The sequence below is a fragment of the Mobula birostris genome, chromosome 6, assembly GCF_030028105.1.
Source record: "Mobula birostris isolate sMobBir1 chromosome 6, sMobBir1.hap1, whole genome shotgun sequence".
NCBI classification, from domain to species: domain Eukaryota; kingdom Metazoa; phylum Chordata; class Chondrichthyes; order Myliobatiformes; family Myliobatidae; genus Mobula; species Mobula birostris.
In genome coordinates this window covers 50492371-50519044 of record NC_092375.1, presented here as the reverse complement: position 1 = coordinate 50519044, position 26674 = coordinate 50492371, and the positions used below count along the sequence as shown (strand labels likewise).

Genomic DNA, 26674 nt, shown 5'->3' with positions numbered 1-26674 from the left:
GCTGTGGAATATTTTCCCAATGTGCCAATTCCTGGAAACGGTCAACTACAGATATCAATCTTTAATTTTTCAGTATGAGAATATAATGAACTAAATAAGATTAGTTAATTGCCACAGGATTAATGTAGGATAAGGGATTGACTAACACAGGGCCTCAAAGGATGATTATCCTGTGCATCAGCCATGCCCAAAATTTCTTTTGTAAGTTTACATGCTAACCTGATAGTGAAAACACTGTTAACTTTTATGGTCAGGATGTCTGAGGAACTGCTCCTAGGCTGAAACTTTAATTGGTTTCTCTTTCTGTGGATGCTGCATGACTGGCTGAGTTTTTCTAGCATTTTCTGATTTTGCTAAGGAGTACTTATCTGACTTAATGACAAGTAAATGATGATCACATCAAACAGGAAACAAGTGCAGAAAAATTATCTTGAATTTAGATTAGATTATGAGGACACAGTCCACTTTTATTGTCATTTATTAATGAATGCATTAAGAAATGATACAATATTCCTCCGGTGTGATATCACAAAAACACAGGACAGACCAAGTTTGAAAAACTAACAAAAACCACATAATTATAACATATAGTTACAACAGTGCAACAATACCATAACTTGATGAAGAACAGGCCATGGCACAGTAAAAAAATTCAAAGTCTCTTGAAAGTCCCACATCTCACGCAGATGGGAGAAGGAAGAAAACTCTCCCTGCCATGCCCGACCACAGTCCAACTCTGAGTAGTCCGAAAACTTCAAGCTCCGATCAGCCCTCAGAGACCGAATACCGAGCACCATTTCTGCCGAACGCTTCGACCTCAGTCTCGGTCACCAGCAGCAGGCAAAGCCGGGGATTTTGGGGCCTCCCCTCCAGAGATTCTCGATCGCACAGTAGCAGTGGCAACAAACTGGGCATTTCAGAAATTTCTCCAGATGTTCCTTTGCTTCTCATGTCTGTCTCCATCAAATCAGAATTGTGCATGGCTTCCTACTTAAAAATATGATATCATTTCACCGGAGAGATGCGCGCGCATTGCAGTGTGCATGAGAAATGCAGTTTACTAGAAGTTATTTTCAAAGCACAAAATATTCTATATTTCCTAAAAAAAGAAATACAGTGATTGTGTGAGGCCCACAGAAGCAATATTCTATCATGGCCCAATACTTCATATGCAATAAAATAATATTTACAAACTTAAACGAATTGAAAAGGCCTTGTTGACAAACTCTACTATGGAAGTGCTTATAGCAGGAGTTAGTTCAGCACGCGTTTGAGGAATGATTGCTGTGGATCGTGGTTGGGCTAAGTTAAGGAGAAGGCAAGTTATGGTGAGTGTGTCCTGCATTCGGCCAGGGAAGCAAAGAATTAGATAGTGGGCTGTCATCAGGTTCATGGAAACTAGTTATTCTGGGGTCTAACAACATTAGTATTGTATTGAAATGGAGGAAACAATCACTAAGAAAAATACCTAAAAGAGAACCTGCCTTGAAATGGACACTCTTAAACTAGATCCAATTAGTTTCCATTTAACCAACACAAATAAAAAATCTGAATTCTCCATTTAGGGTTGTCTTCATTATGCAGAATATCTTGCACAAGTAACTTCAAAACATGTATTGCATCCCATATGATGTTACTTTGAGTGTCTGGCAATCTCCATGCTCATGAACGAAGAACCTACATATTCAAAATCTCTCCATGTATTGCATGAAAATAGTGCACAATGAAAGATGTTCAAGGATACCAAGACTACATTTTTAAGTGGATGGCGTGGTACTGCAGTGTTATTTTTTTTTGACAATGAAAAGAATTACAATTTGATGCTTATAATGAAGAATGTGCTGCTTCACAATCAGGCTACTCAATTCTAACCGGTCAGCCTATCAACTGTGTTATCTCTTTGCCAGCTATTCTTTAATTGGTAATACATATTCTGAAATGAGAACAATTCAAAATATTTTTGAAGGAATGGCAAATAATGCATGAAATCAAAATTGTTATCTTCATAATTGAGTGCTTGTTATTTGGCATTGCCAGGTCCTTTGAATGATCAGTGTAAAATCCAGAAGCCACTATTGGTAGCTAATCTAAACAGCAAAAATCAAATCAAATTTCACAGATTTGACATGAAGACAATTGTTATTTCAGTGCTAGAAAGATTCAAGGTAGAATGTGAATATTGTAAGTCTTCACGAGACTTTTTGAAATGGTTAGAATAAGAATGAATTATCAGGGGAATAAATGGAACGGATGCACCTAAATGTTTGTAGGCAAAGATTCATAAAACTCTATGGTGACTCTGGTGTTAGAGCTTGTAATAAATTATATATCTTTAACTATGGATAGAGTTTAGACTTGTCTCTAAAAAGTACAGTGGTGTCACCTGCAGTCGCAGACCTCTAAGGAAAGGGTTTTGTGTTCCAATTACTACTTGCTACATTTTATTTTTGAACTGCCTTCATCTGGTAATAACTCTAAAGACCAAGTGCCTGGCAATTGTATCTGCTCAATTGAAAAACCTGGCTTTGATATCTGTATTTCATAAAAAGAGTTACCACATTGTTGGATACATTGGAAATGATAAAATATCCAAAATCATAAATTTAGTTCTAATTTACATGTTTGTGATTTTGCTTTACATTTATCCAGTGGCATGTTTGTGATTTGACTTTGCATTTATCCAGTGGCAGATTAAAAGTTTTTCTGGGAGACCTTGACCAGCATCCTATGTGGCTAAGGCTTCTTGTGACTAAGTCAAAGCTACTGCACAGGGTAAATGGGTCAGTTTGTCATATGTGATTGTGGGAAATGGATGAAATGAGATTAAGTAAAGCAAAGAAGAAAGTGAAATGCAATACAGAATATGCCAATCAGTCTTTACCAAAATGTAATTATTTTTTTAAAGTACAACTCAAAGCATGTTATTACATTCAGAGTTAAGGTCAAAGGTTAATTCTCCAAGTCAAAAACCAACGGTTCACATGTTCCTCCCCTTCCCTCTGAGGACAAGTATCTCCCACTTATACGTCAGGAAGTTGGGCACAGTTCCTCCTTGTCCATGTTCAGTAAACATGGACACTTTCTCCAAATTCCAGTACTCCTCTTCCACCTGGCCCTCCATCTGGTTTCTTACTTTCTACAGATATATTTATTGCTGACTGCTGAAAGAACATTGATTACTTGTCCTTCATAGTTTTGAGTTTCTTGAAAGTTGTTGGAGCTGCATTCATGAGGATAGGTGGAGTGTATTCCATCAAGCTTTTGCCTTGTCCCTTGTCCATGGTAGAAAGGCATTAGTTTGCCAAGAAATGAGTTACTAGCTTTTGATCCAACCTGTGATCTGTTCTTGTTGGTGCAATATGTCTGTGGCTGGTCTGGTTGGGGTACTGGTTAGTGGTGACCACAGAATATTGTTACTGGGGAACTCGGCAATGGTAATGCAACTGAATGTCAAGGACAAACGATTAGAATCTCTACTGATGGAAATAATCATTGTCTGATACTCTGGTACTTTGGATACTTGACAATATATTGTCTAGATCTTGTATGAAAACATGGGCTACTTCATTTGCTGAGCAGTTGTGAATGGAATTGAATATTGTGTAGATATCAGTGAACCCATACCCACTTATAATATTTTGCTAGATGGAAGGTCATTGAAGTAATGGAAGATGGTTGGCAGTTCCCTAAGAAACTCTTGCATTGATGTTCCAGGGCTGTGGTGATTAACCTCTAACAATGATAGTCATTTCCTTTGTGTGAAGTATGGACCCAACTACTGAAATACTTTCTGTTTGATGCCCATTGATCAGGTTTACTATGGTGCCCTGTTACCACATGTGGTCAGTACTGCTTTGGATAGTCACTTTGTCTCTAGAATTCAGCCTTGTGGTCCATGTTTGATCCAAGTTCTGGAATCAAGTGGTAGCTGAGCATCAGTGTGTAGATTACTGGAGAATGACTGCTGCTTGATAGCACAATCAATGACACCTTCCATCATTTTGATTGGAGGGTAATTAACCAAACTGATATGTCTGCTTTTTGTGAACCTGGCATATTTTCCACATTTTCAGGTTGATGTCAGATGTGTTGTAACTGTATTTGACGACAGCATATATCTTTAAAAGGATGCAGAACGGCACAGAGAGGAACAGATCATTTGGTCCACTATGTTGTGCTGAATTAAGTAAATTAGTAATCAAATGTCCACTGAACTAATCTCTTCTGCCTTCACAATGTCCATTGCCTTCCATTTCATACATGTTCATGAATCAATCAAAGAGCCTCTTGAACGTGTGTTGCCTCCACCATCACTCCATCCTGCACATTCCAGGACCCCACCACTCTCTGTGAGTTAGAAGAAAGCTTGCCCCAACATCTCCTTTGAAATCACCCCCGGCCCCACCTTAAATGCATGCCCTATGGTATTAATTATATAAACCATGGGAAAAAGGTCTGTCTCCTCTATCTATGCCTCTCATAATCTTATAAACATTCATCAGATCCTCTATCAGCCCCCGCCACTCCAGAGAAAGCAACCCAAGTTTGTCCGACCTCTCCTAACAACATATGCTCTCTCATCCAGGCAAATCCCTTCTGCACCCCCTCCAAAGCCTAACCTATTTCCTATAATGTAAAGGCCATTACTGACTGAAATATTCCAGATGCAGCTTAACTGGAGTTTTAAAAGCTGCAATATAACTTCCTAAATCCTGAACTCAGTTCCTTGACTGATAAAGGCAAGCATGCAATAAGCCTTCTTTACCACCCTATCAACCTGAGTACCCATTTCCAGGAAGCTATGGACCTGGACCCTAACATCCCCCCTGCACTTCAATACTGTTTAGGGTCTAGCCATTAACAGTGTACTGTGTCTTCACATTTGATCTCCCAAAGCGCAGCTCTTCACATTTGACCAGATTACTCTCCATTTCTCATTTCTCTGCCCACACCTAGAGCCTATCTATATCTTACTGTATCCTTTGCCAGTCTTCAATGCTATCTGCCTCACTTACCAATGCACCCGTCTACATTTTTATCCAGGTTATTTGTATACTTCACAAACAGCAGGGGTCCCAGTATAAGTTCCTATGGAACACCACTGGTCACAGACCTCCGATCAGAATTAGTCTCATTGACCACTGTCTTATAAGCAAACCAGTTCTGAATCCAAACAGCCAATTCACCGTGGATCCCACGCATCTTAATTTTCTGGATGAGCTTCCGATGAGGGATCTTCTGAAGTGCCTTACTAAATCCATGTAGACAACATCCATTGCTTTACCTTCATTAATTCCCTTCATCACCTCAAAACACTCAATCAAGTTATTAAGGTAGGACTTGCCTGGCACAAAGCCATTCTGCTCTCCTTATAATATTACTGCTGGGATGTTATGTAGTTCTATAGCTTTTGCTGAGACTAACACTTCCATTTGAATCATGGTATCTTGTGGAATGAATCACCATAATTGAGCTTGGAGAAATTCTTTCAGCCTTCTTGTCTTGTTAGTTATTTGAATGGCTGTCACCATTCATGACTGATGTGGCAGGTTTGCAGAACTTCAGTGTGGTCTATTGTCTGTGAGATCACTTAAGTCTGTCATTTGCTCTTTACATACAATCTTGTGTCATTATCTATTGCTTTTTAAATTGTTTTCAATATGTTTCTTTGCACAATCAGTATGATGTTGAAATGGTTAATCTATAGCTCCAAGTTATTGAGGCTTTGAAAATGTAAGCTGTTATTAAGCAGGTTTTCTATTTCTGTACCCATCCTTCATTTAGCAAGAGTTTGCACTAGAATGATGTCTCTACTGTTTTGGGAACAAAATGTTTTACGATTTACAATGCATTTCATTTTAGTTTATTTGTTCAGTATGAAATATGACTAATTTGGTTATCATGCATTATCCCTTGCAGGGTGTATTATGTTGCCGCCTGGGGTGTGCCATTTTTTCTGTCCTGTCTTCCACTCTTTGGTGATTATTATGGCCCTGCTGGAGCATGGTGGTAAGGATCTGATTGTGACCATAGATGATGCAAATTTTGCTTAGAGCATGTTAACGGTATCTTTTTAAGCAGAAAAAAATAATTAATGCCCAAAAAAAATAGTTTCAGGAATTGGGTTATATTTGAAGTTATAAATTTATTGTATAGAAAAGAATCAGATGTTACAAATTATATCTATAAAGTATCTTTAAAATATTTTGTTAATTTTCGAGGAAGCAAATTATAAACTTATTTTCTGTGTTTGTTTGGTGCTTTTGCCTTCTCATTTCCTCCATTGAAGTTAGTGAAGCATTTTGAGTTCATGGTTTCATAGATCCAAAAAAATTTTGTATGATAGCAGGGACTGTACATGTTGATATATATAAAAATAATGTTCCAGGCTAAGCAAATTCCTGAGTGGATGAATAATCAATAGTTTGAAACAGAGCCTTTGAATGCACACAAATGCAGGCATCATTTTTTATATTGCACTTGATACTAAGGTGTGGGTGACTTTGGTTCTGAAGTAGAGTGAATAGATTCCCATTAATTCTGGAGATTAGCTTCCTTCTTTGCAGGAGATCTTTTTGTGGTAGTGTCACATCCTTGTTTGATGCCAATCTTCACTGAGATTGGCTCTGTGAAAAATGTTTGGTCAGATCCTTGACAGCATTCATTAAAGAAGCTGCAGTCTGGACTTCAATTTGAAGACAGACTTTATTTCTGACCAGAACCAGTCATTTTTTTATACCACAGCCTTGAACAGGACTTACACGTTTTCAAATTTGTCTGCTGTTTCTGCAGTACAATTGTGAAAAAATACTCAAGGTTATTGCTTCACCTTCTTAAGCTTGTAAGTAAATATATAAAAACTGTTAAATCACCAGAGTTTGTACCTGTAATTTAACTGTGATACCCACCTAGCTATTTGGGCAGGTTTCTTCTCTACCAATAACTTGAGTATTATCATTGCAATGTCAAATCCAATACTTACTGTCAATATATGCCTGTTCCTCTACATTGCTTAAATCTTCCCTTTAACCCTTCAAGTTCAACCTTCCAAAGTTCCAAAATTACTTCATCCTTTTCTAGATTGAACTCCATCTGCCACTTCTCAGCCCAGCTCTGCAGCCTATTATTGTTCCATTGTAATTTACAACAACCTTCTACACTTCCCACAACACCACCAACCTTCATATCAGCTGCAGACTTACTAACCCATAACCCACCCTTCCACTTCCTCATCCAATTCATTTATAAAAATTACAAAGAGCATGTACCTCAGGATATATCCCTGCAGAACACCACTGATCATTGACTTTCAGGCAGAATATGCTCCATCTACTGCCCCCCTCTATCTTTTGTGGGCAAGTCAATCCGAGTCCACACAGCCAAATTTTCCTGAATCCCATGCCTCCTAACTTTCTGAATGAGTCAACCATGGGGAACCTTGTCAAGTACCTTACTAAAGTCCATATACATCACATCCACTGCTCTACTTTAATCAATTTGTTTTGTTACTTCCTCACAGAATTCATTTAGGCTTGTGGGGCATGACTTGCCCCTCACAAAGCCATGATGACTATCCCTAATAAGACTATGCTTCTCTAAATGCTTACAAATCCAGTTCCTAAGAATCTTCTCCATTAATTTGCCCACCACAAATGTAAGACACACTGGTCTATAATTCCTAGAGTTATTCCTATTGCCTTTCTTGAACAAAGGAATAACATTTGCCTCCCTCCGATCTTCTAGTACTACTCATGTGGCCAGTACGGACACAAAGATCATTGCCAAAGGCACTGCAATCTCTTCTGTCACTTCCCAGAGTAACCTGGGGTTTATCTGGACTGGTCAAAGAACATTGAGGCTGTCTACAAGAAGGGTCAGAGCCGTCTCTATTTCCTGAGGAGACTGAGGTCCTTTAACATCTGTCGGACGATGCTGAGGATGTTCTACGAGTCTGTGGTGGCCAGTGCGACCATGTTTGCTGTTGTGTGCTGGGGCAGCAAGCTGAGGGTAGCAGACACCAACAGAATCAACAAACTCATTCGTAAGGCCAGTGATGTTGTGGGGATGGAACTGGACTGTCTGACGGTGGTGTCTGAAAAGAGGATGCTGTTCAAGTTGCATGCCATCTTGGTCAATGTCTCCCATCTACTACATAATGTACTGGATGGGCACAGGAGTACATTCAGCCAGAGACTCATTCCACCAAGATGCAACACAGAGCGTCATAGGAAGTCATTCCTGCTTGTGGCCATCAAATTTTACAACTCCTCCCTTGGAGGGTCAGACACCCTGAGCCAATAGGCTGGTTATGGACTTATTTCCTGGCATAATTTACATATTACTATTTAACTATTTATGGTTTTATTACTATTTAATTATTTATGGTGCAACTATAACGAAAACCAATTTCTCCCAGGATCAATAAAGTATGACTATGACTATGACTATCTCATCCAGCCTGGTGACTTAACCATTCTAATATTTTTCAATAGTGCCAGCACAACTTCCTTCTTAACGTTGACATATTCTAGCATATCAGCTTGTTCTATGCTGACCTCACATTTGTCAAGGTCCATCTCACTGGTGAATACAGAAACTAAGTATTCATTAAGGACCTCACTTACCTCCCTTGACTCCTAGCATATGTTTCTCCTTTTATCACTGATTAGTCTTAGCCTCACTCTAATCATTCTCCTGTTCTTCACATAAGTGTAGAATGCCTTGGGTTTTTCCCTCATCTTACCCATCAAGACCTTCGATCTCTCCATGTTCTTCCTGTCTCTAGCACCCTCTCTGATCTTTGCTTCCAAAACCTTAAGTATGCCTCCATTTTCCTTTTTGACGAAATGCTCCACCTCTCTTGTCAGCCATGGTTCCTTCACTCTCCCATCCTTTCCTTGCCTCACTGGGGGAACTTTATTAACAGTAGAGTGCTGCTTTCTCTGCAAAGTAATTTGCTAGGCCCTCCTCATCTGATATATCATGCGGTTATGGGTGGATTTGTGAATCACAACAGAGACATTAACTGGAAATTGCTTTGTAGAATTACTGGAGCAGAATTTCATTTGACACTTGAAATGTATTACTTAATAATTCTTTCTGTCTGGCTACGTGAGGTGTGTGTTCATCAAGTAAATGATGGGGTGGATACTGTTTTGTACTTAATATCTGTAATATTTGAGTTGTATTGTAAATATTGTGATGAGAGAACTAGGTGAAGATGGAACCGAAGTGTGGAGTATCTGAGACTGGAGTCGAGCTACAATGCAAGGCTGAAACGGAAGGAGTACAAAACTAGATGGTAGACAGCAAACCAAGTAGAGATATCAATTGAGCACTGAACCTCCATTCAGGTGCTCCTTAGGTATTCACACCCTGGCACCAAAACATGGGTGCCAATTAGCGTGATGGTCCTGAATCCTGAAGGGGCCATGCCAGATGTCCATATTCCAGCGATTCAGAGTGTCTAAACCTCAGAAGCTGGCGCGGTTGGGTGCGTATCGTAACGGGACCCTCTCCCCTACGGCTGACCCCTGATGATCCTGGCTGCAGGGAGAGACGGTGATGGTAGACATGGATGAGAGCCAGATCCAAGATTCCTTTTCAGGAACCCAGCATGTTCCTCAGTTTCCAAATCCTTACAGTCCACGAGGTACTGCCGAAGACCCCAAACAGTTCATGAATCCGGAATTCTTCTAATGATGAAGACCTGTTCACCATCGACAAACCTGGCAGGTGGCAGGACTGACAGTGGTGGGGGCCAAAGGTCTGGAGTTAACAGGTTTCAATTTGGAGATGTGGAAAGTGGAATTGATCTTTGAGGGTCTTCGGGAGCTACAAGGTATAAGCCACTGGGGTTACTTTCCTGAGAACCTTGAAGGGTCCAGTGAACTTGGGCGCCAGCTGCCTAAACTCCACCTGTAAAGGCAAATCTTGATTAGACAGCCAGGCCAGTTGCCTAGGCTGCAAAGTGGGTCCCTGCCTTCTCCTGCGGTTAGTCTTGATTTCAGCCTACCTGGTAGAGGACAACAAAATCTCCCTTGCCCCAGTCCATTTCTCCTTGCGTTGCTGGACAAGATCTTCGGTTGCAGGAACCCCAGCCGTGGCCTCCTGCTCAGGGAAGATTGGCAGAGAATTCCCGAATTGGCATTCGAACAGGGACATCCCGTGCACTGAATGCTGTACAGCGTTGTGGGCGACCTCTGCCCACATCAAAGGGTTGCACCAGTCGTTAGGTCTTTTTGAGGCCAGGTATCTAAGGGTTTGTTTCAAATCTTGGTTCACTGCTGCATCTAATCGTTGGACTGCGGGTGAAATCCAGAGGAAAGACTCACTGTTGCCCCAATCAGCTTACAGAACACCCTCCAAAAATGTGATCTGAATTGAGGACCGTGATCCAACACAATGTCCATCGGAAATCCGTGGATCCTGAAGACCTGTTAGATTTTGTCCGTCTCTGCGCAGATGGTAGCTTGTCCAAGGCAATAAATTTGCAGGCCTTTGAAAAACTATCAACTATTACCATGATGATGCTCTTCCCCTTGGAAGGCAGGGGATCCGTGGCAAAGTCCGTGGAGATGTGTTTGGAGATGTCTGTCTGGAACAGGTAGTGGGTGGAGAAGCCCTTGAGTTTGGGTGCGGGGTGCGGGGTTCCGGGTGGACACCTAGTGTGCCTGGACATATTGTCAAACCTCTCTCACCATTCCAGGTTATCAATATCTTCTTTTGATGAACTCGAGGGTCTTGGCAATCCCTGGGTGAGCAGTCATTCTTGACGAGCATCCCCTTTGAAGTACCTGTGACCTGATGGAACTTGGAACGTACGGACTACCCAGAGGACTGTTCTTAGGACTCACTCCTTGAGCCTGGGCCTTGCAAACAAGTGCGTTGATTCCCCAACTAATTGGCACTATCACCTTGGTTTGGGGCAAAATGGTGACAGGCTGCTCCTCTCTTCCAGGTTTGTCGAACTGACAAGACAAGGCACCTGGTTTCTGGTTCTTAGACTCTGGTTGGTAGGTCAGGGTGAAATTAAAGCTGTTAAAGAAAAGAGAGCACCTGGCCTGCCTCGAGTTCAGTCTCCCTCAAGCTTGTGATGTAGGTCCTCCAGAGCCAGTGATCGTGAGCAGTTCTCTGTTACAGATGTGTTAGTTCGTCTTTGTCAGGGATAGCCACCTGGAGAAGAATGCACATGAGTACAGTTTATTGTCTAGAGTTGTTCATTGATACAACTCTGCACCCACTCCGATGTCCAAAGTGTCCACCTCCATGGTGAAGGGAAGGTCCGGGTGGGAGCTGCTGTGAACTGCTGTTTGAGCTCTGTGAAAGCAGCCTCTGCGTCGGGTGTCCAAACAAATCGGCCTGTGGATTTCTTCGTTTGAGCTGTCAGCAGAGCTGCCACTGAGCTGGAGTTCCTAATGAACTTCTGGTAAGAGTTGGAAAATTCCAGGAATTGTTGAATGGTTGTGACCAATCTCTGACTGCCCGAGTTTTGGTAGGGTCCATCTAGAACTGCCATTAGAGATGATAAAAGCCAAAAAAATGAAGTGGTGGCCACATGAAATTCAGACTTCTCCAGCTTGACATAAAGTCCATGATCTGGAAGCCTCTTTAAAATGCCCCCAAATTGAGCGACATGCTCCTCCCTGGACCTCAAGAAGATTAGGATAATATCCAGGTAGACAAAGGCATAATTGTGGAGAACATCCTGGAGCACGTCATTTATAAAGGTCTGGAAAATTGCTCGAGCATTTGTGAGGCTGAAGAGCATGACCAGGTACTCATAGTGCTCTGTCAGTGTGCTGAATGCAGTTTTCCACTTGTGGCCCTTTTTTATTTTTTTTAATAGTACAGCACAGTACAGGCCCTTCGGCCCACAGTGTTGTGCCGACCCTCAAACCCTGCCTCCCATATAAGCCCCCACCTTAGATTCCTCCATATACCTGTCTAGTAGTCTCTTAAACTTCACTAGTGTACCTGCCTCCACCACTGACTCAGGCAGTGCATTCCACACACCAACCACTCTCTGAGTAAAAAACCTTCCTCTAATATCCCCCTTGAACTTCCCACCCCTTACCTTAAAGCCATGTCCTCTTGTATTGTGCAGTGGTGCCCTGGGGAAGAGGTGCTGGCTATCCACTCTATCTATTCCTCTTATTATCTTGTACACCTCTATCATGTCTCCTCTCATCCTCCTTCTCTCCAAAGAGTAAAGCCCTAGCTCCCTTAATCTCTGATCATAATGCATACGTTCTAAACCAGACAGCATCCTGGTAAATCTCCTCTGTACCCTTTCCAATGCTATCACATCCTTCCTATAATGAGGTGACCAGAACTGGACACAGTACTCCAAGTGTGGCCTAACCAGAGTTTTATAGAGCTGCATCATTACATTGCAACTCTTAAACTCTATCCCTCGACTTATGAAAGCTAACACCCCATAAGTTTTCTTAACTACCCTATCCACCTGTGAGGCAACTTTCAGGGATCTGTGGACATGTACCCCGAGATTCCTCTGCTCCTCCACACTACCAAGTATCCTGCCATTTACTTTGTACTCTGCCTTGGAGTTTGTCCTTCCAAAGTGTACCACCTCACACTTCTCCGGGTTGAACTCCATCTGCCACTTCTCAGCCCACTTCTGCATCCTATCAATGTCTCTCTGTAATCTTTGACAATCCTCTACACTATCTACAACACCACCAACCTTTGTGTCGTCTGCAAACTTGCCAACCCACCCTTCTACCCCCACATCCAGGTTGCTAATAAAAATCACGAAAAGTAGAGGTCCCAGAACAGATCCTTGTGGGGCACCACTAGTCACAATCCTCCAATCTGAATGTACTCCCTCCACCACCACCCTCTGCCTTCTGCAGGCAAGCCAATTCTGAATCCAATAATGTGGACCAAGTTGTATGTATTCTACAAGTCGAGCCTTGCGAATACCCTGGCCTTTGGAGAATCTCGAAGACGTATTCATGAGTGAAAGGGGATAATGAGTTTTGGCCGTTGAGTGATTCAGCCCTCTATAATCAATGCATGGCTGCAGGCTCCCATCCTTTTTCTGTACAAGGAAAAAGGCTGCGCTGGCTGGTGGGATGGAGGGCCGAATGAATTCCATGGCAAGAATCTCCTTTATATACTTTCCCATTACACTTCTCTCTGGGCCAGAGAGCACCTATAATCGACCACACAGTGGACAGGTACCAGGCAGAAGATCTATAGGAGTCTTAAGGTTAGTACATCGGAAGAGTTGAGGCCTTTCCCTTGCTGAAGGCCTCTTCGAAAGTCCTGTAGATAGAAGGGATTTTGAATGGTTTGGGTGTTGCAATTACCTCCAAACCCTACTCCGGGGATGACTCCTGATGTTCCTTGGGTAGCAGGGTAGATTCAACCAACTTCAGAGTCTCCTCTACAGGTTCACTAGACTCTTTTGTTGAAACAGTGACCAAATCAGAGTCCAAATCCTCTGTATTCTCAGCCAATGGCAACCAGGCATTACAAGTGGTCCTTGTGCTCCACCAACTAAGCTTCAAGGGTCTGCATTTAGGCGACTTTGCCTTAGTTGGGACCTGGCAGCTGGATCCCTTCAGCTTAGCTGCTAGAGTTCCAGACTCTTTGGGTGCGTCCTTGGGTTGTTCCTGAACTAGAGATCCCCTCCCTCTAGTTCTAGCACGCCCCCCCCCCCCCACTAGACAGGGTTGAGACTCACACAGCTCTGTTGGCCAGAGCCAGCTGGTCTGCCCTTGAGGACAGGACTGGATCTTCAGAAGGGGCCAGGTTACCCTGAACCAAAGTCTGCCCCCTTGTCGATCATTTGTTTTGAGAGAATCTAGGGGTTGAAAACCTACGCCAAAAACATACCCTCTTGCAATGACTGGACCAAGCAATGATTCTCCCTTCCTTCCATGAAGTGGAAGGAAGGTTATGCTGGGACCGCCAAGGGTGCCCAAGGATCAGTGATGTGAGAGGTGAATCGATGATAAAGAGACTAATGTCCTCCACATGATCCTGGATCCTCATTCACAAAAGCAATGTCTGCTGCAAGATCTGCCTGGAACCTAGTGGATGGCCGTCCAGGACAGTTGCGGGCATGATCTGGATCAACTTCTGCAGCATTATGTTGAACTGATGAGCAGTTCCCAAGTCCAGGAAATTACCAGCAACCCCAGAGTCCACAATGGTATTCATCTCTTTCTGTTTTTTTTTTCCCCAGGAGATCTCCACCTTCGGGTGTGATGTCAGAATCTGTCGAGTTGGGAGTGGTGGCTGCTACCATCACAGTCCTCCCGACACTGGACTGTCTTAGCAGTTTTCTGATGGCTGCAGCCTGGGGCAATCAGACTGCAGGTGGCCTGTCTTCCCACAGTAAGTGCAGCAACTTTGACTCTGACAGTGGGACCCTTCATCGGTAGAGAGCCTTGTGTAACCCATTTGCACGGGCTCAACAGAGTCCTGAGTAGGTAATTGTCTGAGATCAGAGAGTGGAACTGCAATGTATCAGGCCAGGGTTGGGCTAGCCCTCTTTAACCTCTTGAAATAGTCCCACTTGCCAGACAATTATCAAGGCAAATGGACTGATCAGTCAGAACCTCTAGGTCCTCTGCTGGCTTTCCCAAGGTGAGGGCATCCTTTAGTTTGTCTTTGAGTTTGTGGCAGTATAAAGTGGTCATGGCCGCCACATTCCAGTCACTCTCTCAGGCCACTGTCCAAAACTCAATACCGTAGTCGGCTGCTGACCATCCGCCCTGATGCACCTGCATCAGATGTCCGAGGCTCGGCTTGCACTGGCAGAATAATGGAACACCCTCTTCATGGCGGCCATAATTTCCTCTGAATCCGAGCAAATCTCCGACCATCATTCCCAATGTGCGATGGCCCAGGCCAGGGCTTCCCCAGTCAGGAGAGAGATAATTAAGGTCACCCTTCCGTGCCCTGAAGAGAATCGGGGTGGCTGCAGTTCGAGCACCAATGAAGAAGCCGTGGCAAGAACCTGGGGTCGGAAGATGTACTGGCTCTGCAGAGTGACCGACAGTCTTACCTGAGCAACTCTGACTTGCTCCTTGTGAAAGTTGGCACACGGCGACCTGGAAGTCGTGTATCTCCAGGCTCTGTCTAGGAACCTCTCGCTGTGACTGGCTACAGCGGATGAGAGACTCTAATACCTCGCTGGGTCCATGTTGGCTCAGTTGTACTGTGATGAAAGACCTAGGCGAGGATGGTTAGGATACCAGTGCTGGAGTATCTGAGATCAATCGAGACATGACGCAAGACTGAAACGAGAACAAAGTACAAAACATGGCTGCCTATTAGCAGGACAGTCCTGAATCCTTAAAGGGGCCACACCAGCTATCCATATTCTGGAGAGTTAGAGTGTCTAAACCCCAGAAGCTGTCGTGTTTGATGCGTGTCATAACAAATATATTATTTGATTAAGCACTCTTTGTTTAAATTAGTCATTAGGGGTTACACGTAAAAATATGTGTATGGTATACATCACTACGCCACCGCGTCATATATGCTAAAGTACGAATGAAATAGACGCGCATACATAGCTCTGTGTTTTTCTTTCATTCGTTTTATGTTTTGGAGTTACAAAGCATAACAGATATGCCTCAAGCAATTACTGGATTACTGTCTTTGCTTCAGAATGTTACAAATGTGGTTACGCTAGTTCAGCATCTTTCTCCAGCTGGTTGTTAAAATGTCCAATACCAACTCCTTTTTTTAAAAATTTTCTTTGCATCTCTTCAATTTTGTAAGTCTACTTTTAAAATCCATCCATCCTCCACATATTCCTTGTTGATATACAGTACACTTACATGTAAGTGAACTTTGCCTTTGTCAGGTAACTTTCACTTATGAAACTTCTTGCATTCTCCCTTTACAATTGAAAGTTTCCCCACTAGGTCAGAATATTATCCTTTGGATAACAAAATACTTAGGAAAAGAGTTAATGCTTGTCCAAAATATTAATTTTAAAACAATAAGAATAGTCAAAGTTGTAATCAAATAAATGTTACAGTGGGAATCAATATGTAACCCTCTCACTAGGCTCGAATACAAACTTGGCTCATTAGCTAACTCTGCTAACAGCCACATTACTTAGCAGTGAGAATGCCACCTTTCATAAGCAATATATGTCTAGGGTCAGTATGATTTGGATTCCATCAACCAGGAATATTGATTGTGGTGGATACTGCGCAAATACTGCTCACACAAAATAATCAGTCACCAAGAAATGACAGATAGTACACCAGCATAAAATTATAAAGAGTGTATTTCCCAATTTTTCAACTTTATCAAACAGTTAACAGGAAAAGGAAAAAAGAATTAAAAGGGTCCATTGTAGTTAAACCAGTCCAATGTGCACATAAATGTTGGAGCTCATTTTTGGAGTAGTCAGATATATCGCTTTACTCGGGTGCTGAAGCCACGTTCTGTCTGAAAGACAGCAGTCACAGTTCGAACTTCCCTTGAAGACCATCTCGAACAAACTGGCTAACTCAGGAATATTGACACTTCCTCCTTTAAACCATTATTCTGCACATAGCACTTCTTATAATGAGGTCTTTCCTTCAAGCAGCATTCTGCATCTTCCTTTGTGCCCCGCTCTGCAGCTCCCGCCCAAAAAGACCCGAAACCAGATTACTGTCCTTCAGAAATCTGATCCCACCCAGTCCTCTTGAATGTTCCATGACATCTCACTGGGCAGAAAGTTACAACAGGTACCAAGATAACCCCAATTGGCTGACACAACATTCCTTGGCTCCTTTTCTTTAGCCAAAGCCAAAGCGCTCTTACTAGCAGGGCACACTGCTTTTGCAGAAAACTGCTAAAATAAAAATACCTCACAGCAGGGCAGTAGAAATCTTAACCAAGACATTACAAATAAATGAATGATGAATCAGTATTTAACAACATGTAGTTTTAAATGGATGAAATTCAATTTGGCTGAGATACTTTTTAATGAATCTTGCCAATTTACCACCTTGTGCACCATTTGAGTTTTACCCAGCAGTATTTAATACCAAGGCCTTCTCATTTTGAGATGTAGAGTCCCATAAATTACATATAAATGAATAGTATTTTTATCTGCTTATCATACTTCTGCATTCTTCAACTCCCCAAGTATTTCCAGCTCTTAAAATAAATCACTGTGCAACTTAAATAATTTATTCTGGTGAGATAGAATTGGTAGATTGTATTACTTTTGGTTTATAATCATCTTGGATTAAACTACTTGTAATCCTATAATGCAGTACTTTTTCAAGGTCTGTTATTTATTCCTTTAACTCAAGTTGTTTTACAAAATAATGACTAATATAATCCATGTACACCAGTCCAGTACTGAATGTTTTATCTGCTGTATCATCATATCTATCAATATATCTTAATTATTTAATTTCCATCCCTATTTCAATTTTTGCTTTGTTCAGTAAATTCTTAGGAGTTAGTAATCTAAATCTACCAATTCTCCATTTCCTGGTTCCTTTAGATTAGAAGGACTGCAGACTCTGACACATTATCTAATTAAACCCCACATTTGATTTGATCATGTTGAATATTACTGTACCTGGTTTTCTTTGGCTAAGTTTTCTCTTGCTTCACAATTATCTGGAAGCCATCTATAACCCAAGTCTGATTTCTTTCCTGCCTGTCTGTCTTCTCAGCCTTGTATTTCTTAAAAGTCTCTTAAACTCCACTAAGCTGCATAATTCCACTATTACCTCTGCTAACCTATTCCAAGCACCTACCATTCTGCATCAAAAAAAACTTGCCCTCAAGTCACCTGTAAACTTCGTTCCTCTAACCTTAGAACCATGTCCTCTAGTATTTGCCATTTCCTACCCTGGGGTAAAGATTCTAACTGTCTTTGATTCTATCTATGCCTCTTATAATTTTTGCAAGTCTCTATCAGGTCTCCCCTTAGTTTCCAGTGCTCTAGGGAGAACAAACCAAGTTCCTTCAACCTTTCCTTGTAGCTCATAACCTTTAATCCAGGAAGAATTCTGGTAAACCTCTTCTGCACTCTGTCCACACCCTTCTTGTAATGGGGTGAACAGAACTGCGTGCAATACCCCAAGTGAGATCTGAGTAAAATTTTATATAGGCATGACTTCATTCCTGTTATACTCAACACCCCTAACAATGAAGGCAATTGTGCCACATGCTTTTTCATCACCTTATCCACTTCTGTGGCCGTGTTCAGTGAACTATGGACCTGGACCCCATGATCTCTCTGTAGCTCAATGCTATTAGAGGAGTCTCCTTTCAACTGTTTACACTCATTCGTCTTCCAAAAACACAACACCTCACACATGCTTAAATTAAACTCCAACTGGCCATGTCTGTAAGTGATCTATATCTAGTTTCACCAGCACAAGGAAAGCTTCTAGCCTGCTGTTATAGGACCGTTAAATGGTTCCCTACTGCAACAAGATGGACTCTTGACCTCATAATCTACCTTGTTATGATCTTACACCTTATTGTTTACCTACTCAGCACTTTCTCTGCAGCTGTTACACTTTGTTCTGCATTCTGTTATTGTTTTACCTTTTTCTAATTCAATGCATTGTATAACGATTTGATCTGTATGAACAGTATCCAATTCAAACTTCTCACCGTATCTCAGTACATGTGATAATATTCCAATTCAAATTGCATTCCTCTTTATGATCCTTGATTGTAATACCATTACTTTGTATTGCTATCTCTCAAACTCCATTAAATTCCATCCCTTTGGCTGCTGACATTCACAGTGACAAGTCACCTAAACCAGAGTCTCACATTGTCATAATCTGTAATGCTGATTTAGGTGAGTTATTTAGTCATAAACTATTGAGCATTTATTTGATGGCTTACTGCTTTATTCCACTCTTGCAGAGGTTCATAAATTCCACTACTAGCTACCTAAATGCAATATGCTTGTCCAGTAGCGGCTCTTCTTCCTATATCCCTGAAAATGTGTAAACTATCTGCTCCTGGCTTCCTCCACTTTCTTGTCTTCATAGTCCCTTTTGATGATCTCATGTATATACATGGGATCAGCTCCCACGTGTGCCTGCCTGTTCTATCCAGTACTACTTCAACAGCAAAACCAAAATTTTTAGCCCTATCATCTCTATTCCCTTGCCTCTTTCCATCATTCTGTCCAATATTATGTCAGGCTGAAATAAAGCAGCATGTTGTGTTTCAAGTAGAGCTTAAGCCCTAGATCCACACAATGCCTTAACCCTGTAACATTGCCTATCTCTGCCCCGGCCAAAGACTTGCTGATTTGTTTGCTTTAGTTGCCTCTTGAACTCATAGCTTTGATGGCCTACATTTGTTCTTCTATGTACGCTTTCTGTAATTTCAACTATTGAGAAAGAGTTCACATAGGTTTAAAATGGCTGCATTTCCCTATTGTAACGTTCCAAATTCACATGAATATAATAAGCTTTTTGAAATGCAGCATTCACTCTATTAAAGATTGCTTCAAATTATTGATCTGAGGTATATTTAAGCTACCTCATGTTTTTATTTTATTTAGAAATACAGTACAGAACAGGCCCTTCCAGTCCAATGAGCCACACCAGCCAGCAATCCAGCTATTTAACCCTTGCCTAGACAATTTACCTATTAGCCTACTAGCCAGCATGTCATTTGGACTGTGGGAGGAAACTGGAGCACCTGAAGGAAATCTACATGCTAACAGGAAGGACATACAAACTTCTTACAGAGGACGCTGGAATTGAACTCTGAACTCCGATGCCCTGAGCTATAAAAGCATCAAGCTAAGCACTATGCTACAGTGGCAGTTTCTTGTGTGTGATACATTCCTGAAATAATATGTAGATTTAAGCTAAAATGGGTACAACAGAACAAAACGCTTCTTCACTGTTGTAAAGTGTTCTGATTTTGTTAAAATGGAACAATGGATGTGAAGGATCTGGTGACTGCTGGAAACCCTTGAACTCTCTCTTGCTAAGTACTGATAAAAACATGTTGGGTGTTATATCGCTCTATCATGATAAACAGGATATTAATACCCACTTAATGCATCTGTGTACGGAATATGTCAGTGGCTTATCCATAGCAATCAGATTTTGAAGGCCACTGGTACAGTGTATTGCCATAAGTCAACACGCAGGAGGTCTATTGCTAGAACACTGTGTTTGTATTTAGCATGAACTACTTTTTTTTCATTTTCATTTAATCTTAATTTCTTTAATCATCCAGGAATCTGTAGTTTGAGCCGGCCATCCTTCTTCACTCAGTTGATTTATGCTTTTTCATGCTTGAACTCCTTGTTGAAAGTTACTGATTGTTTGTTCACTATTTTACCTGCTGACCTTTGCTTCCACTCCTTCTCGGCTATATTGAGTACAGTTGCAACAGCATAAAAAACACCGGGCAACAGCAGACATTAAACAAGAGACCATGACCACAGTGCGTGGTTAGATATCCATTTCTACACTTTGTTAGAGAATAGCACTTTCATTTAAATGGCTCTCAAGCTTAGGTTACAATCTTCCTTCAAGAAATGCTTTGCTATTTTAAGTAGGTCTTGAAAATGATGCGTTTGATGTAGGTAGTCATTCACTTTGCTACACTATTAGGAGACTGTCAATCTTACTAAAGTGAGATTGAAGATAAAATCGATCAGTCCTTGGTCTGGAAATATCATCATATCTTCGGTCCGTGCTCCTTCATGGGGAAAGTATGAGGTCTCTTGTCTAACATCATACTTCAGCTCAGAATCAGAAGATATTGCCTTTATCCTGTAACTCCTATCATGGGTTTGTTTCCCTTCTGTGGTCAGAAAGCTGGATGTTCATGCAGTACATGCCTTCCAACAAACTCTCAATGACCTTGCTGGATTCCTTTTGTACCATCTTATTGGTGAAATCTGCACACCATTGCCTTCAGCAGTACACAGGAAAGGCTAGTAAATGGCCCCTTTTTGAGCAGAACAGAACTATACAGCACAGGAACAGGCCCCTTGGCCCTACAATGTTGTGCTGAACTTATTAAGTTAGTCATCAAATACCCACCTCAACAAATTTGCTCTGCCAACGTAATGTCCATATCCTTCCAGTTCCTGTGACTATCTCAGAACACAATTCATATGACTATCTCAGAACCACACCATCCCAGGTGCGTTCTAGGCACTCACCATTCTGCAACATAACTTCCTGACTCTTGAATTCATTTCCTCAACTAATAAAGGCCATATGCCTTCCTTACCACCCTAGCGACCTGTGTAGCCCCTTTCAGAGCGCTATGGACCTGGACCCTAAGATCCCTGTACACATCGGTGCTCTTAAGGGTCTAGTTATTAATAGTATGCTTCCTTTACAGTTGAAAATATGCAGGATGTTGGATTTTGTAAATTGCTTTGCTTAGTTAAACATATTCAAAAGTCTTCTCTCAAACAGTATTTTGGAAAGCTATATTTTTGTTTGCCAGACATCACAGTCTTTTTATCCACTAAGATCATAGTAGAAGCAGAACCAGCATGTAAATGTGTGTTTGTATATGACATTCATCTTAATTGTCTCTCATTTCTCATGCCTTGTCCATGAGTTATTACTGGATCCAGTGAAGAGTCTTGGAAATTTGCTTTACCTGCTATTCTGTTTGAGGCTTTTTTGGAAGTTGAACAGGAACGCAATGCTGGTTGTTGTTTGTGTGTATTGACCAGCCAAATGGCTTGCATTTGGGTGCAAATGATCTGTGACTCACAGTCTATAGTTTTCAGTATTATCTAGATTCCCTTCCTTAATAATGGAACAACACGCTAGGACCTTGCCTGTGGCTAGACATGACACAAAGGTATTGGTCAAGGTCCCAGTATCACTTGCCTCCTTCAATAACTTGGGGTAGATGCTATCAGGCCCTGTGGACTTAACTACTTTAAAAATCTTTATGAGACTGCACACTACCTTCTTCTTTGTCTTGAAATGCCGTAGCAAATTAGCACATTCCACACTGATCTCCCTATCCTCCATGTCTTTCACTTTGGTAAATACTGATGCAAAGTAGTCAGTTAGGACCTCACCCACATTCTCCACCTCCAAGCACACGTTACCTTTATCCTTCAGTGGTCTTACATGGTCTTGATGGAATGATTAAATGTCTTGTTACTCTCTTTAATCCTACTTGCCAAGCACTCTTATGGCCGCTCCTGGCTTTCCAAATTCCCTTCTTGAGTTCCTTTCTGGCATCTTTATAATTCTTAAGAGCGCTGGTTGATTTTAGCTTCCTAAATCATGCACATAGTTCCTTTTTTTTCTCGACTAAATTCATCACTTTTCTTTGCATCCCCAATGTTCGCAGACCTTGCTCTCATTGTCCTTCGATCTTACTGGAATATACCTGTTCTGTTCTCTTTGGGTTGGTCCTTAAATATCCTCCACGTGTCAGATGTGGACTTGCACAAAAAGAACTGTTCCCAATTAACTCTCCCTAGTTCCTGCCTAATACTCACATAATTTGCCCTGCTCCAATTTAATGCTTCCCATGCTGATAATGCCATCCTCACTCATCCCCTAAAAAGAATTGATTTTCAAATTCATTAATATTTGATTTGCTTTGTTTAGCTGTTGCTGTCCAGGTTGCTTCTGCTGCAGCATGGGTAGGCTTCGTAGCAATTAGCTTTCAATTTTGTGGTGCTGAATCCTGTATTTGAAAACGCAATTTCAGCCAGGAATATGCAGTTACACCCGTGCATTATGGAGGGATTGAGTTACTCATAAACCATCCATATTGTGATCTATAAAGCAAACACATGACAAATATTCACAATTTATTTTGTTTCTTTCGCATTTTATATTTACTTAATTATTTCTTCTCACATAAATTCTGTAGGAATGAAATTTTATTCTGTATCTCTATTCTTTTGGTAACGATTTGTGAATCAGTTCAGGGTAAATTTCCATTATCTGAATTGCTATTGTGCAGGATGACATCCTCAGCTCATTGGGTGTCATGGGGATACCACATTTAAATAATGGTTGGAAACAGAAGATTTACTGAATTGTACATTATTGTCAGATTCAATAACTTTTCCAAAAGTTAATATATCCTTTTCCATAGTACTGTCAAAGGCCACAAGGGATGTGGTGTGGAGGACAAGGATTACACTGGAACAAAATTGGAGGATGTCGTAGGGGAACCAAGGAACATATCTTCCCATTTCAAGTCCTGTACCCAGAAGCAGGTCGTTTGCACCCAAATGCAAGCCATTTGGCTGGTCAGCATGCACACACAACAGCCAGCATTGTGTTCCTTCAACAGAATCCTGTTCAACTTCTGAGTAGGTTTAATTAAGCAAAGCAATTTATGAAATCCAACATCCTGCACATTTTCTCAACCACTCTTGGCCTACCCTACCATTCCACTTGTAAAAGTGATGCACATACAGTATATACTAGTTCTTGCTGTCTCTGTTCTCTTCTTAATTTGTGTTCTTTAGTTTTTAATAGTGTCTCAATATTTGATCTTCTTAAGCATAGCAATTGCATTTAACATAGGGAATCAGACCAATCAAAGAGATGGTTTTTTTCAGGAGTGTTAAACAGAGACCACGACTATATTCTTGGGTGTGTTTAATCATCATTTGGAGAAAGAGTAGGGGAGTCCTGCAGCTCTGCTAGCCACTTTTTAACCACTAATTAACATTAGCCAAGCAGTAAAGGGGCATTTAGTTATAGAGCTCTGAAACACACCCTTTGGCCCAACTCATCCAGGCCAATTAAGTAGCCAAATTGAACTGCTTGCAATTGGCCCATTTTACACTAAACCTTTTCTGCTTTCCAAGTATCTATCTGAATGCCTTTTAAATGGTGTAATTGTACCTGCCTCTTCCACTTCTTCTGACAGTTTGTTCTATGTACCCAGCACTGTGTGAAAAATTGCCCTCAGATCCCTTTTAAATCTTTCCTCTCTTACCTTAAACCTATGCTACCTAGTTTTGGACTTCCTTACCTTGGAAAAAATACTGTGACATTTTTATTTATCTATGCCTCTCATGATTTTATATACTTCTATGAGATTCCCCCTCTCTCTCCTATGTTCCAGTCCCAGCTAATCCAGTCTCTTTTTATAATACAAACCTTCCAGTCCCAGTAACATCCTTGTAAATATTTTCTCCACACCTCCCAGCTTAAGGACATCATCCTTCCAATTAGGTAGGCAAGCAGAATGCACACAGTATTCCAAGTGTGGTGTCACCAACATAAGGCACATCTGTAACATGACATCCCAATTCTTGTACTCCATGTCATAACCAATGAAGGCAGGTGCAGCAAACGCCTTCTTCACTACCATGTCTACCTGTGTTTAGAGAACTGTGTACTTGTACCCCCTGTCTTTCTGTTGCTCAATGTTCTCCAGGGCCCTGCCATTTGCTGTGCCAGTCTGCCCTGGTTTAACTTCTAAAATGTGACATGCCATGTTTTATCCAAGTTAAATATCACCTGTTATTCTTTTGCTCACTTTCTGAGTTGATCTCAGTCCTGTTGTAATCTTAGAATACATTCTTCACCAGTGATTATATCCATAAATTTAGGTGTCATCTACCAACTTACTAACCATGCTAACTACCTGCTAACCAAATTATTAAGATTGACCATTTATGTAAACAGTATCTGGTAGCTTTAACCAGCAAAACTTTCCAAAGGACTTCACAACAGTGTTATTGATATGCTTTGCCCGCGAATTTTTTGGCTGCTGCTGAGTAGTGCCTACTATATGGGTAACCTCAGGTACGTGATAGTAACACATAGTTGTGGGGAGGATATTGTAAGACCAGTCATGTCACAGTCTTCAGATAATATGAGAAGAACAAGGAGGCATAAATTACCATTCAGCAGTTGCAGTCACATAGGAGATTATGAGTCCACTGTTGCACACTTTTCTCACACATGACTGCACGACCAAACACCTGAGTAATCACATTGTCACCTTAGTTGGTGACAGGACAGTGGTGGGGCTCATCACCAACAATGATGAAATGGCCTACAGAGAGGAAGTGGAAGAGCCTGAGGCCTGGTGCCAGGCAAATAACCTCCTCCTCAATGTCAACAAGACAAAGGAGATAGTTATCCACTTCAGAGAGCTCACACCAATCACACCCCTCTTTACATTGACAGCACAACAGTAGAAACCGTGAGCGGTTTCAAATTCCTGGGCGTGCACATCTCGCACAACTTCTCATGGCCCCAGAATACATCACGCAATCAAGAAAGCTCACCAGTGACTCTGCTTTCTGAGGAAGCTGAAGAGAGCTGGACTGTGTACATCATTACTTATGACCTTCTGCAGAGAGCATCCTAATATAACTGCATAGAACGGAAACTGCACTGCAGCAGATAGGAAGGCTCTACAACAGATAGTCAAAACTGCCTAGTGCATCAGCCCCACCATCAAAAGCATACTGTATGTACAGAAAGATGTCAGAAAAAAGACTAATAGTATCATGAAGGATCCCACCCACCCTGCTCATGGGCTGTTTGTCCCACTCCCTTCAGGCATGAGACAGTCATATAAAGAAGTGGTATGATTAATTTTGAATCATAACACCATCATTTGAATATTGAAAATATATTTATGTAATGCCATGAGAATGCAAAGACTGTTTTTTGTTTTCATTTTCAGTTACGTTTTCTCAATTAAGATAAGGAATGCCTATCGTTCCTTGTCCAGGCCACATTTTGGTAAATTGGATCACTTGGTTGTCCTTCTGTTACCTGCATACAGGCAAAGGGCAAAATGCAATGCTGCAGGGATTAGGAGAACAAAGAGTGTCATGGGAGGCAGGGGAGTGGTCACGAGTTTGCTTTGATTCAGTGGACTGGGCTGTGTTCAAACACTCATCTAGACCTGGGTTGTAACGGATTTTATTAAAACAGCTGTAGGCGAGTGTATCCCCATTAAATCATTCAGAGTCTCCCCCAATCAGAAGCCCTGGATGAACCATAAGATCTGAAATTTGTTGAGGGTCAGATCAGAGGCATTTAACTCTGGAGACCAAGAAAGTTGCAGGAGGTCCAAGTATGATCTCTGGAAAGCCGTCTCACGTGTGAAGTGGAAATTCCAGACCAAACGAATCAACGAGGGATGCTCGTCAGCTGTGGCAGAGTTTGAATGCTATAGCTTTCTATAAAGTTAAATCAAGCTACATGGGAGACAGCAGGGCTTCACTTCAGATAAGCTCAATGCCTTTTGTGCTCTCTTTGACGGTCAGAACATTGAGGAACCATTGGCAACTCCCACATCCCCAGGTGATCCTGTGATTTCATTCTCTGAAGCCTTCAGGAGAGTGAGTCCACAAAAAGCATCCGGTCTGAATGGGGTTCCTGCCCATATAGTGAAGACCTATGCTTATCAACTGGCTGGTGTGTTCACTGAGATCTTTAACCTCTCACTTTGGCAATGTGTGGTACCCACCTGCTTCAAGCCCAAGAAGTTTATAGTCACCTTCCTCAATAAATGTTGCCCAATTGCACTTGCATCAACAATGAGGAAGTGTCTTGAGAGGTTGGTGGAGAAATATATCAGCTCCTGCCTGAGAGATGACTGGGATTCACACCACTTTACCTAATGGAGCAACAGGTCAACAGCAGTTGCTATCATATTGGTTCTTCACTCAATCCTGGACAGCAAAGATGCATACATCAGGATGCTC

The 26674-nt window shown here is 41.6% G+C and overlaps 1 protein-coding gene across 2 annotated transcripts in view; it reads left to right on the top strand.

Moving 5' to 3' along the window:
* Positions 1-26674, top strand: part of LOC140199046 (cyclic AMP receptor-like protein A) — a 187240-nt gene that overhangs the window by 83904 nt on the left and 76662 nt on the right. For both annotated transcript variants that reach the window (XM_072260476.1, XM_072260477.1), the window contains exon 7: positions 5920-6009. In XM_072260476.1, coding sequence (XP_072116577.1) covers positions 5920-6009 — 90 coding nt within the window. The remainder of the gene's footprint in view (positions 1-5919; positions 6010-26674) is intronic.